This window comes from Hypanus sabinus, chromosome 15 (assembly GCF_030144855.1).
Source record: "Hypanus sabinus isolate sHypSab1 chromosome 15, sHypSab1.hap1, whole genome shotgun sequence".
Taxonomy (NCBI): domain Eukaryota; kingdom Metazoa; phylum Chordata; class Chondrichthyes; order Myliobatiformes; family Dasyatidae; genus Hypanus; species Hypanus sabinus.
This window is the reverse complement of record NC_082720.1, coordinates 81,482,462-81,495,796: the sequence shown is the minus strand read 5'-3', so window position 1 is coordinate 81,495,796 and position 13,335 is coordinate 81,482,462. Positions and strand designations below refer to the sequence as shown.

The window sequence follows — 13,335 nt, the reverse complement described above, 5'->3', positions numbered from 1 at the left end:
AGCATTTCTTAAATAGTGGAACTACGTTAGTTGTCCTACATTTCTCTGGCACCTCACCTATGATTAAGGATATTTAAATTATATCTGGTAGAGACTGAAACTTCCGAACAATGTCCTTGTCTCAAGATGGTGATTACCTCCTCCATATGCAGTCCATGGCCTCATTGCTGTTTTGCTTCAGTACAATAGAGTCTGCCCGTCTCCTGAATAAATACAGATCAAAAATCCATCTAAGGTCTCCCCCATCTCTTTTAGCTCCATGCATAGATGCTCCATGTCCCTTGCTATCCTTTTGCTTTTAGTATATCTATAAAAGCCCTTGGGATTCTCCTTCACATTTTCTGTTCAAGCAACCAGATGTTGGTCAGAATAAACTACAGTCTACAATTAGCAGATCTGATGAATCAAGGACAGGGGAATCAGACAAACCTATTGTCTTTGCTTCCACCCAGTTTGTGGATTCCGAACTGCTTCTTGCTCTGGGATAATCTAATCGAAGCAATTGAATTTGGACACAAAGTGCTTTATGTAATGACCTGCTAAACCTGATACCATTCTCAGATGAGTAACTATTTGTTATGTAAAGTGTATGGACTCTGAACCGATTCGTCGTTTGGGATAATCTAGTCACAGCAATTGAACATAAACACAAGGAGCTTCAGGTGATGACCTGCTGAACCTGAGACCATTCTCAGATGAGAAGCTACAATGCCAGACCCACCAAAGAAGCAAACCGTAAGTCCTGATGAAGGGTCTCGGCCCGAAATGTTGACTGCTCATTTCAACGGATGCCGCCTGACCTGCTGAGTTCATCCAGCTTGTTTGTACGTGTTGTAATCACATTAAACTCTGTCTGGGTCACCTCATTTAACTGGTTTGGACAAGTCAGAATTGAAAGACATGAATACACAAGGCTGGGGTGGGCAGAACCATGAATCAACATTGGTTATAGCCCTGGACTAGAACCAGTAAGAAGATGACCCAGATAGGTCAGGTGACCTTGAGCCAATGGGATGGAGGAACCAGTTCAACTGATGAGGAACACTATAAGAGTCAGGAGCTCCAAATACATAGGGGTGATATCTCCCCTGCAACCAGAGACCAACCATCATAGATTACCTTCCTGCGTTATACGTCAATCACCGCTCCCCCTGTCTCCCAAGTCATCCAATTGGAGCTCCAGTTCCTTAATATGGTTGGTAAGAAGCTGCAGCTTGCTTCACTTCTTGCAGGTAAGTCGTCAGGGACACTGGGATTCTCCCTGCCTTCCCACAGCCCACAAGAGGAGCATTGCACTATTCAGCCTGGCATTCAAATTGTTCTAACCATGCAATAAGAAAGAAGGAAGAAAGAAAGTTACCTAAAAATCTACCCGCCTCTGCCTGTCTTCACTGAAGCCTCTATGAATCAAAGCCTCAAGCCAGACTAACACTGTCCCACTCCAACGATGCTTAAACCTAACCTCTTTTTATTGACCCTCACCAACTTTCTAATTTCCTTGCATTCTGTGGCTCTCAGAATGTCCCGATGCTCACACAGTGCACTATCCAACTGCGCCTTGTGTGCAGAAAGTCCCAACTGGCTCCATTCTGTTTTCCAAAACTCGCTCCCATAATTCACAATCCAACTACTCCTCATGTGCAGAATGTTTTAATCGACCCTGCCTGCTTATTCAAAATTCAAAATTCACTTCCTCAATTCACAATCCAATGGCTCCTTGCGATCTCTGGCATGCAAATTAGGGATCTAATCTTTAAGTCCTGTTATCTATCATAGGCCAAAGACCTAGAGGGGGAAATGTTGTTGGGGAAAGAATTGTGAGGGCTAATAATTACTAAATAGGAATGTGGCGTTTACTAATGCAATAATTGGGAACTGCAAACAAAGCCTAGTGATAGAGACATACACATGCAGCAGCAATGACACCCAAGTTTAAGAAATTTATCTAATTATTCTATAACATTCATTCATTTATTGTAATAGAAAACTGCATTTGCTGTTATTCCTGTGGATAATCAACTTACTCTGTAATTAGGACCTAGTCTGTTACTTAATTAAGTCTTTGTGTGGCAACCATTCTAATATCAAGATGTAGATTTTTTTAGTAAACTTATCAAATGAGAATGTTAAAGCAGTACAGGATTGATGCTCAGGTAGATCAACTTTTTCTGGTCTCCTGGCATGCATCAGTTCTTTAATAAATCACCAGGTTTTTTTTTCAAAAGCCAACACCCATCCACTGGCAAGCTCTTATTCCATAAATTTCCAAAACAAGTAAAAATGTTCTTGGCAGCTTAAACTGCATTTCTTCTCCTTCCTCCAATGGAGGAAACTTGTACAAACTTGTAGAGAAAAAGAATAATCGTCGTAGATTAAAGAGGAGGAGGTGTTTGCTGTCTTGAGGCAAATCAGAGTAGATAAATCTCCAGGACCTGACAGGGTATTCCCTCGGACCTTGAAGGAGACTAGTGTTGAAATTGCAGGGGCCCTGGCAGAAATATTTTAAATGTCGATATCCACGGGTCAGGTGCTGGAGGATTGGAGGATAGCTCATTGTAGTTTCGTTGTTTAAAAAAGGCTCAAAAAGTAAGCCGGGAACTTATAGGCCAGTAAGTTTGACATCGGTAGTAGGTAAATTATTGGAAGGAATACTAAGAGATAGGATCTACAAGTATTTGGATAGACAGGGACTTATTAGAAACAGTCAGCATGGCTTTGTGTATGGTAGGTCATGATTAACCAATCTATTAGAGTTTTTCGAGGCAGCTACCAGGAAAGTGGATGAAGGGAAGGCAGTGGATGTTGTATACATGGACTTCAGTAAGGCCTTTGACAAGGTCCCACACGGGAGGTTAGTTAGGAAGATTCAGTCGCTAGGCATACATGGTGAGGTAGTAAATTGAATTAGACATTGGCTCAATGGAAGAAGCTAGAGAGTGGTAGTGGAGGATTGCTACTCTGAGTGGAGGCCTGTGACTAGTGATGTGCCACAGAGATCTGTGCTGGGTCCATTGTTATTTGTCATCTATATCAATGATCTGGATGATATTGTGGCAAATTGGATCAGCGAATTTGCTGATGATACAAAGATTGGAGATGTAGTGGACAGTGAGGAAGGTTTTCAAAGCTTGCAGAAGGATTTGGATCAGTTGGAGGAATGGGCTGAAAAATGGCAGATGGAATTTAATGCAGACAAGTGTGAGGTATTGTACTTCGGAAGGTCAAACCAAGGTAGAACACACAAGGTAAATGGTAGGACACTGAGAAGTGCAGTAGAACAGAGGGATCTGGGAGTACAGATACATAATTCCCTAAAAGTGGTGTCACAGGTGTAAAGAGAGCTTTTGGTACATTGGCCTTTATAAATCAAAGTATTGAGTATAAGAGTTGGAATGTAGTGGTATAAAACATTGGTGAGACCGAATTTGGAGTATTGTGTGCAGTTTTGGTCACCTAATTACAGGAAGGATATTAATAAGGTTGAAAGAGTGCAGAGAAGGTTTACAAAGATGTTGCTAGGACTTGAGAAACTGAGTTATAGATAAAGGTTGAATAGGTTATGACTTTATTCCCTGGAGCGTAGGAGAATGAGGGGTGATTTGATCGAGGTGTATAAAATTATGATGGGTATAGATAGAGTGAATGCAAGCAGGCTTTTTCCATTGAGGCCAGGGGAGAAAAAAAACAGAGGTCATGGGTTAAGAGTGAAGGGGAAAAGTTTAAAGGGAACATTAGGGGGGGCCTCTTCACGCAGAGAGTGGTGGGAGTGTGGAATGAGCTGCCAGATGAAGTGGTGAATGCAGGCTCACTTTTGCCATTTAAGAAAAACTTGGACAGGTATATGGATGAGAGGGGTTTGGAGGGTTATGGCCCAGATGAAGGTCAGTGGGACTAGGCAGAAAAATGCTTTGGCACAGCCAAGAAGGGTGAAAAGGCCTGTTTCTGTGCTGTAATGTTCTATGGTTCTATGGATACCTGTCCGCCGTTTTGTGGATGAAACAAAGGTAAAGCCTAGATCCTGAAAGCACCAGATGACAGTGCTTGAGGCGTCAGACAAGATCTTAGCCATGCTGGCATTAGGGAGATGCATATTTCTAATTCAGACTTCTCTGACACACACTATTTAAACAGTCTATATTTACCTATCTGTTTAATATACTGTGCTAAGAATCAAAAGATCCACCAAACAAAACTGGATTTTCAAATAGCTTCTTGACTTGCAAACTGGTAGTTTATGCAACCAATACAGTAACTCACACGCAGTTAATGACCATGATATATGTACTGAATGAAACGGCAGCCTAAAGGCAATAATTACCCTATTATCACCAATAGGGTAATTATTTTGACAAATACACATTTGCAGGATTAGAAATCAGCTGCATCAAGACTTTTTAGATAAAATAAAAAAAAAGCTTGGGAGGATGACCTACAATGTCAGATTTCTGATGATAGATGGAATAAAATTCTTAAACGGATTAATAAATCACCTTCTGTGCTTGTCATTCTCTTCTACAATTTAAAGTGGTTCATAAAGCTTACATTTCTAAACAGAAGCTGTCCAGTTTTTACCCGAAATTTTCTCCACTTTGTAATAAATGCAACTCTGCTGATGCCTCTTTAATTCATATGTTTTGGTTTTGCCCCACAATTGAAAAGTTTTGGCGGGAAGTATTTCATACCTTCTCACAACTTTTTAGAGTCCAATTTGACCCAAATCCCCTTATTGCATTGTTTGGTATTATTGCAAATGAAGATATGACTTTAAATACTCCTAACCTACAGGTTTTAGTTTTTACCTCTCTTTTAGCAAGAAGAGCAATCTTGCTTAAATGGAAGGAGTCTACCCCTCCTACACATCTTCAATGGCTACGTGATATTATGTCTTATTTAAATTTAGAAAAGATCCGCTGCTCAGTCTTAAATTCGAAACAATCTTTTTATGATATTTGGGGACCTTTCCTAAATTACTTTTCCAATTTATAAAGTTTAACAGTGCACAGACTTTTATGTATATTTTTATCTTCTCTTCTTAAGTGAATATGTCTTTTTTTTTCTAATTATCCATTGTCATCCATCTTTGGTAGTTGGTAGGGGGTTGACTTTTTTATATAAAAAATTTCTTTTATGATGTACGACTTAACTTTAAATTTTTGAATACAGAGCGGTACACCTTTATGTGTTATGCTAGAACATTTTGATCAATTTTATTACAATATATGAACGTACACAAGTTATGTTGAGATGTATCTATGTGTTGCACTCTGTAAATCTTGTTTTTTTCTTCTGAATAAAAATATTGTAAAAAGAAAGAAATCAGTTGCATTTTGGCTGTATTTCCTCACTTTTAGTGATATTTTCTGCAGTAAGACATATCTCTTGGATGCTCATTTGGATGCTGGTTGATCCTCCTCCACCTTTGGATTCACTATGATCTCTCTAGATCTCTTTTTAACATTTTCATTCCCATTCTATTGTGATATCCTCTTTTAGCACAACTTACATTTCATGCTTTAAATTGTTCCTGATCTTACATCTTGGGAGACAAGAGTAAATACACAAAAAAAATCTACAGTAACTTTCTCAAGCCAAATGTTAATCCATTCCCAATTCTTGGTTCTGACAGACACTGATGACTTCTTATGTCCAGGGATGAACTATAGGGTGTTCAAAGTTTAATCATATCTAACACACACAAAATGCTGGAGGAATTCAGCAGGCCAGGCAGCATCTACAGGAAGAAGCACAGTCAAAGTTTCAGGCCGAGACCCTTCTTCAAGACTTCCCAGCATCTGCAGATTTTCTTGAATTTAAATTTTCTTGTATTTTGATAAATTTATTACCAAAGTTCATATATGTCACCATATACAACCTTGAGATTCATTGTCTTCCAGGCATACTCAATAAATCAATAGAATAATAACCATTATAAAATCAAAGAAAGACTGAACCAACTTGTGCGTTCAACCAATGTATAAAAGACAACAAACTGTGCAACTACTAAAAGAAAGAAATAATAATAATAAATAAGAAATAAATATTGAGAACATGAGATGAAGAGTCATTGAAAGTGAGTCCATAGGCTGCGGGAGTATTTCAATGATTGGGCAAGTGAAGTTATCCCCTTTGGTTCAAGAGCCTGATGGTTGAGGGGTAATTTCTATTTCTAAGCCTGGTGCTGTGGGCCCTGAGGCTACCGTACATTCTTCCCGATGGCAGCAGCAAGAAGAAAGCCTGTCCTAGGTGGTGGAGATCTCTGCTTTCATGTAACAGCATTTTGTATAGATGTGCTCAATGGAGGGGAGGGCTTTACTGGTGATGAACTGGGCCATATCCATTACTTCTTGTAGGATTTTCCATTCAAGGGCATTGGTGTTTCCATACCAGGCTGTAATACAGCCAGTTAATATACTCTCCACTACATGTCTACAGAGGTTTGTCAAAGTTTTAGATATCATGCTGAATCTTTGCATACTCCTAAGGAACTAGAAGTATTATTGTGCTTTTGTGTAATTGCCTTACATGATTGGCCCAGGAAAAGTCACCCCCTCCACCTCTGATCCTCTGATGAGGACTGACTCAGCACATCTGGTTTCGTTATTTTGAGGTCTATAATCAGCCTCTTGGTTTTGCTGACATTGAGTGAAGGTTGTTGTCATGACACCACTCAACCAGATTTTCTGTCTTCTTCCCATATGCTGATTCATCATGATCTTTGATTTGGCCTTTGAACGTGGTGTCATCTGCAAACTGGAACATAGTATTTGAGCTGTGCTTAATCACACACTCATAAATGTAAAGCAAATAGAGCAGGGGCTAAATTCACAGTGCAGTGGTGCACCGGTGCTGATGGAGATGTTGTTGCCAATCCAAACTGATTAGGGTCTGCAAGTGAGGAAATTCAGGATCCAAATGCCGAAGGAGATATTGAGGCCAAGGTCTTGGGGCTTATTGATTACATTTGAGGGGATGGTCATATTGAAAGCTGAGCTGTAGTGGATATAAAGCATTCTTATATAAGCATCTTTGCTGTCTAGGTGTTCCAGGGTTGAATGAAGAGCCAATGAGATGGCATATGCTGTACACCTGTTGCTCCAGTAGCCAAATTGGAGTGGATCTAAGTTACTTCTCAAGCAGGCGTAGGTATGTTTCATTACCAATCACTCAAAAACATTTCATCACTGTGGTGTAAGTGCTACTGGATGATGTTCATTGAGGCAGGTTCTTGTTGGGTACTGGTACAACTGAAGCCTGCTTGAAGCAGACTGCCAAAGTGAAAGATGAAGGATCTCATTGAACATTCCAGCCAGTTGATTTGCACAGGTCTAGAGTATTGGGCAGGGAGCTCTCTGGGCTGGATGCTTTTTGTGGATTCACTCTCCTGAAGGTTGCTTGCAAGTTGGCCGCAGTGACTAAAATCACAGGATCTCCAGGGACTGTTGGAGTTTATGATGATTTTTAAAAATTTTTTTACGTTCAAAGCAAGCATAAAACACATTGAGCTTATCTGGAAGTGAAGTCTATGTCCCTTAATTTGGGTTTTACGAGATGATAGTATTCAAGCCACAATTGTCGAGCAATCCTTGTTGATTCAAGTTCAATCCGGAATTGACATATCACATATGAGATGGCTTTTTGGAGATTATATCTGGACTTCTTGTAACATTATTCATCCCTGGACAGAAGATTGAAGTACCTGCACCTTTTACAATCACCCATATAAAACCCTCTTTAGCTCTGTCTTTGGAACATTACTGCTTCCCGAGTCTCTCCCATTAGTCGGCCTGAACAATGCTTAATCGTGAGCCTGTCTTATTTCATTCACATCAGTGATTTAGCTGAGAGGACCAGAAGTTATGTTTGCAAGATTCCAGAGGTTATCACTTTACCATACGAGGACAGAGAAATTAACAGGGATTGCAGTCTCCAAAGATAAGAAATTTGACAGAGCTCCACAACATACACATAATTTAACTCTGAACTTGAGAAATCACGTAACATAAGATATAGAGTTAAATCTTAGACCTATTTTCTCAGTACTGCAACTAGAATTTCATACCAAGAATAACAGGGTTATTAAATTTAGAAAAATAAATAGACTGAATAGCATAGGTACTCACCAAGAACAAAGGCAGCCACATAATTTGAAATATCACCAAAACCTTTGAAGAAAATAATCAGGCAAAAAAATTCCAAGTTTGGTGAGAATGTGATAAGTATATTGAATATTATCTGTACTGCCATTGTCCCAAACATAACAATTTTCCTCCCAAACCTGGAAAACAGAGTAAAAATCACTGTAAGTTACTGACATCAGGGATTCTGATGAGTTTTCCTCAATCAAAGGCTGTGTTGGCACCTGAAATCAGTGGTCGGCCTTTGTTGAGCTGTGTCTCCCAAGAAATAGGATGCGGTCAGATTTTAAAAGCTCTCACCCGGGAATCCTTTAATGTTGGAGGGCTGAAAAAGTAGTAGGGATGAGACGGTAAATGAACTTATTGTCTGAAATGCAAAATATTCTCACAGAAGTAAGATATAAGATCAGTTTTTTTATCAATATTCGTCTGTTTATATAGAGTTTTGCATAAAATTCTTCTGTATTTCTTTTTTCCTGGGAACAACTTCAAGAAAATAAATCTCAAGGTTCTATATGGTAGTTTATACATACCTTGATAATAAATTTATTTTGAATTTCGAACCTTGAGTTTTAAATTTTTCAATGAATTATTAAAAGTTCTTACAGCTCCATTTATCAAAGGGACCCAGTGTAGAATTGATGGAAATTTAGTCAGGAAGATAAGTGGTAAGTTCAATAATACAGAGAATGGTTAATTAAGTACTTTGAATCCTGGACTTCATAAATAGGATCATAAATACAATTAAATTATGTTGTGCATTTAAATGTTTAGCCACAGCTGGAATGTTGGATTTGATTCTGGTCAACATTCAACTGGGAGAATATGAAGGCCTTAGAATCATATTGAACTATGGACTCCCCAAGATTGGGAGCATATCTTAAATTTTAAGAATGTTTCATTTTGGGGAAACATTGAGAAGCAAAGTATTAAAATTGTGTGGTGAAGGTGCTGTTTGTAGGTGTGATAGCGGATGACACATACACATGGAGACTCGGTATATGTTCACTAAGTATTGAAAGTGGCTGGGCAAAATGAAAAGATGGTTAAAAGAGCATGAGGACTACTTGATTTATAAAGGAGGTAATCAAATAGAAAATAAATGAACGTGTGCTATGTTTATAACCATTGCTATTTAAGCTCAGCTCCAGAATGCCTGAGCATCAGATTTTAGGAAGAATGTCAAAGCCACATGGCAGATTTAAGATTTTTCTCTATGATCAATGAAGATTACGAGAATACCTATTAGGGACATTCAGAGTTATGAAAGGATCTGAAAAAAATTCAAAACTCTATAATTTCAAAAGACAAGTGTGCATGTACCTGAAGATAAATAGCTGAAATATTGGGGAAATGTTGGAGAATGGTTGATTCTGCAGGATTTGATTTTGATGAGGATAATTGGTCAGATATGTCTTTTTTAAAAAATAGGCAATTCTTGAACAGTTTTTGAATCCTTTATCTCATGGTAACAAGTTAAAATTACTCTGCAGTTAAATGAACTTGATTAAGTATTTTCTTTCTTAACAAAGATTTATGTATTTCCTAATACACAAAAACATATAGACTTGCACAACACTCGAAATTCCACACATCATAAACAAGGCTAATGTAATCAATCATAAAATTTAATTTTTGGAGTCCAGGGATAGTTATCCAGCTTGGAATAAATGATACTTTACATAATTTCTATGCACTTGTAATGCAACCAGTTGCCAGATAGGCTGAATATTGAAGATACTACAATAATTTATTTTCACCTTGCTCTTATTCTTGGAATATGATCAAGGGGATTACAAAGAATAATTACCAATGAGGTGAAATTTAACTTTGCACTTGTATCAGATAACAAGATAACTCACTAATTTATGGGTTAGTACAGGAGAACAAGTTGATACACCTGAATTTCCAGAATAAAAAAATTGATAGTTACCTTCATTATTAATTTAGCTATTTAATTAAAATTACCTAATCTACCATGATCTTATATCTTACTTCTGGGTGAAGAAATGATACAGATAATAGTATATATTAGAAATAGACTGCAGTGTATGAGGTAAATAAACAGCTCACCTGTCTGATAATATTCCAGAACTAAAGGAACCTACTAACACTCCCGTGAAGTACACTGATGCAGCAAATGGTTCTTTCCAGTTATTGTTACACACCAAGTCCCACTGAAATGCAAAAATCATCAAAAGTCCAAATATATGGCCTTAGGCAGTTGCGGGCACAATTAGATTCAGTCCACTGAATCACCAATAACTTCATCTTAATCTCAATGGCAATAATTATTCATAGGCAATAGTATGGATATGGATATATGAAGAACTGAGGACAATGTTCGTAATAAAGTGTATGATTTTGTTTTAACAAGTGTAACCCCTGCTTCGCCTAGCAGCTTAATATAGTGGGTGATAACCCCCAGCCCGGCCAACCTTAAGAAATCTCATTTGGGTGGATGCTGTGCGATGTGTACCCTGTTACAAATTGGTACCTTGAAATAACAAACAGTACACAATATCCAATTAAACGATTAAGCTTTATAACTCTTACTTTGACTATATGGTTAGCAGAGAAAGGAAATAAAAGAAAAGAAAAGGACCCAATCTTATTAACAGTCTGTGTGCAAGGTTGGACCTCACTTATAGGCTGATCATTCACCATCGACCTCCTCCGACTGTCGCTGCCCTTCCGACCCTTGGTCTGAGTCCACCCCGTCCAGCGGTCTACCAAATCTTTCCATTTGTGTCTTCTCACTTCATCTCTCTCTCTTTCTCTCTCTCTGGCAAAAGCCCACGAAATCAACTGCTTACAGATTCACAAGACAGGGCAACAAAATCCTGATCGGCTAACATGCATCTCCAGCCATAACCCAAACATTGCTGCTACAGAGAAACTGTTACTGCATTAGTGAACATTACAGAGTAGCCATCTCATTAGCCTTAGCAGTGAAACATTACAGATAAGCCATTACAGCGTGTTACACAAGCATTAATGCCTTAGCCCAACTTTTTGCTTGGGAAAAACCATAAAATTCTTCAGTGGTGGTCCTGAATTTCTGCATTCTAAAAGTAGAGCATACAGATTAAAGAAAACTATTTTTAAAAATCCTATTTAAATCATGCTATTTAAAACAGCTTTTCAGACATAATGAAAAACACTGTAATTCTTCAATGTTATATTCATTCACTCATCAGAATAAGAGTATTTACATAGAAAATAAATATAGGAAAAATTTTCAGTTGTTTGAGCTTCTCTCCACTCTACTTTCATCCAGTACCAAGTGCATATCCTTCCATTCCTCTGTCTTCCATCTACTTACTTTGCTTTTGGATTTAAGCTGACAGCTTTGATTAACAGAAGAGTCCAAACCTTTGATCTTGTGGAGTTATTTTTAAGTAGACCAGAAGACTGTGGGCTGAAATTGTTGCTGGTATCTATTGGATGCAATGATGACCAGAGCGCCAAATCATTAAAAAATTTACAATGCTTACTTTGTATCACTTGTCTGCTGCTGGCAATTCATAGGTATCTACCTATATCTTGCTTGATACTGCCATTGTTACAGAAGTCTTGTAGTAACAGAGTATCGTCAAAGACAGGGAACATCTTAATTCCACTTGGTTATCCTACTTTAAATGGCAGCAGCATTAAAATATTAATAAAGTTTCTGTCCTTGCCGAACTTGCTGTGGAGTCAGCTGGGCACCAAACAAGCACTGACCTTCGATAGTTCAAATATCACCAGAGTAGCTATGGAATTTACATCCAATTAATTTAATAATCTAGATTATTTTTAATAGCTTGATTCAGTAATGATTACCATGGTTCTACAGGACTGGTAATAAAAATCCTCTTCGACCATAATTTTCCCTCAATGACTTCAATAACATCTCATGGCTTGGACAAACATAGACAAGGAAACATCTTAGCAACACACACAAAATGCTTGAGGAACTCAGCAGGCCAGGCAGCATCTATGGAAAAGAGTAAACAATCGATGTTTCAGGCTGAAACCCGTCATCAGAACATACATCCTACCATCTGCTCTTCCCTTGTCTGATGAACTTGTACTTTCCTGTGCTGAACACCATTTCAGCATGAAATGAGGAACATTAGATACTCTGAGCATGCTTATTCCTTTCATAGACTCAGCCTGACAGCTGTGTTCCTGAAGAGCGTACAGTTGTTGTCAGACTATGGCTATGGAAGGCAATAAGCAAACTAATAAGAAAGATATTTCTACTTATCCTTATTTGTAATCATCAATCTCAAAACAGCATTGATATGAGTAACTGCCATACAATAGTTGTGAAAACCTATCTTCACACTGGGGACACACTCAATCATATGGTGTCAAATGAGTTAAACTCAGAACAGATCTGGCAGCTCAATACTAGGCATCCATGAATTACTGTTGACCATCATCAGTAGCAGAATATGATATTACTACACTCTGCAAACTCATGGCTTAGCATATCCTTCATTTCACTATTTTAATTAAATCAGGGAATCAACCCTGGCTCTCGTATTACTATATCAGAGGATTTGTTGTGGTACACTAAGTTCTATGGTGACTGTGTAGCAACTCCAATAACTTGGATGGTGAGGCAATGCCATTCCTTTCAGTTCAGTGGAATGTGACATTGTTATGGGAAAAGTGACATAAATGTATTTTAATAATAATTTGACTTTGACTTCCTTTGACTGCAACCTTCTGCAGATTCAGATCATTGCAAACATACACATCTGACATCTTTGACAGTTGCTTACTCTCATATTAGACACAGTACGTGCGCTTGCAACACTGTATGTCAGACAGAGTGGTCAGCAGCACTGGGGCTCCACAGGGGACTGTCCTGACTCCCTTTCTCTTCACCATCTACACCTCGGACTTCAGCTACTGCACAGAGTCTTGCCATCTTCAGTTTTCTGATGACTCTGCCATAGCTGGATGCATCAGCAAGGGAGATGAGGCTGAGTACAGGGCCCCAGTGGGAAACTTTGTCACATGGTGCGAGCAGAATCGTCTGCAGCTTAATGTGAAAAAGACTAAGGAGCTGCTGGTGGACCTGAAGAGGGCTTGGGCACCGATGACCCCTGTTTCCATCCAAGGAGTCAGTGTGGACATGGTGGAGGATTACAAATACCTGGGGATACGAATTGACAATAAACTGGACTGGTCAAAGAACACTGAG

General features: G+C 38.6%; 1 protein-coding gene across 1 annotated transcript in view; it reads right to left on the bottom strand.

Moving 5' to 3' along the window:
* LOC132405630 (organic cation/carnitine transporter 2-like) overlaps positions 1-13,335 on the bottom strand; it is a 106,053-nt gene that overhangs the window by 84,813 nt on the left and 7,905 nt on the right. Inside the window, exons 2-3 of the mRNA XM_059990591.1 lie at positions 10,209-10,312; positions 8,121-8,275 (exon numbers count right to left, since the gene is read on the bottom strand). Coding sequence (XP_059846574.1) covers positions 8,121-8,275; positions 10,209-10,312 — 259 coding nt within the window. The remainder of the gene's footprint in view (positions 1-8,120; positions 8,276-10,208; positions 10,313-13,335) is intronic.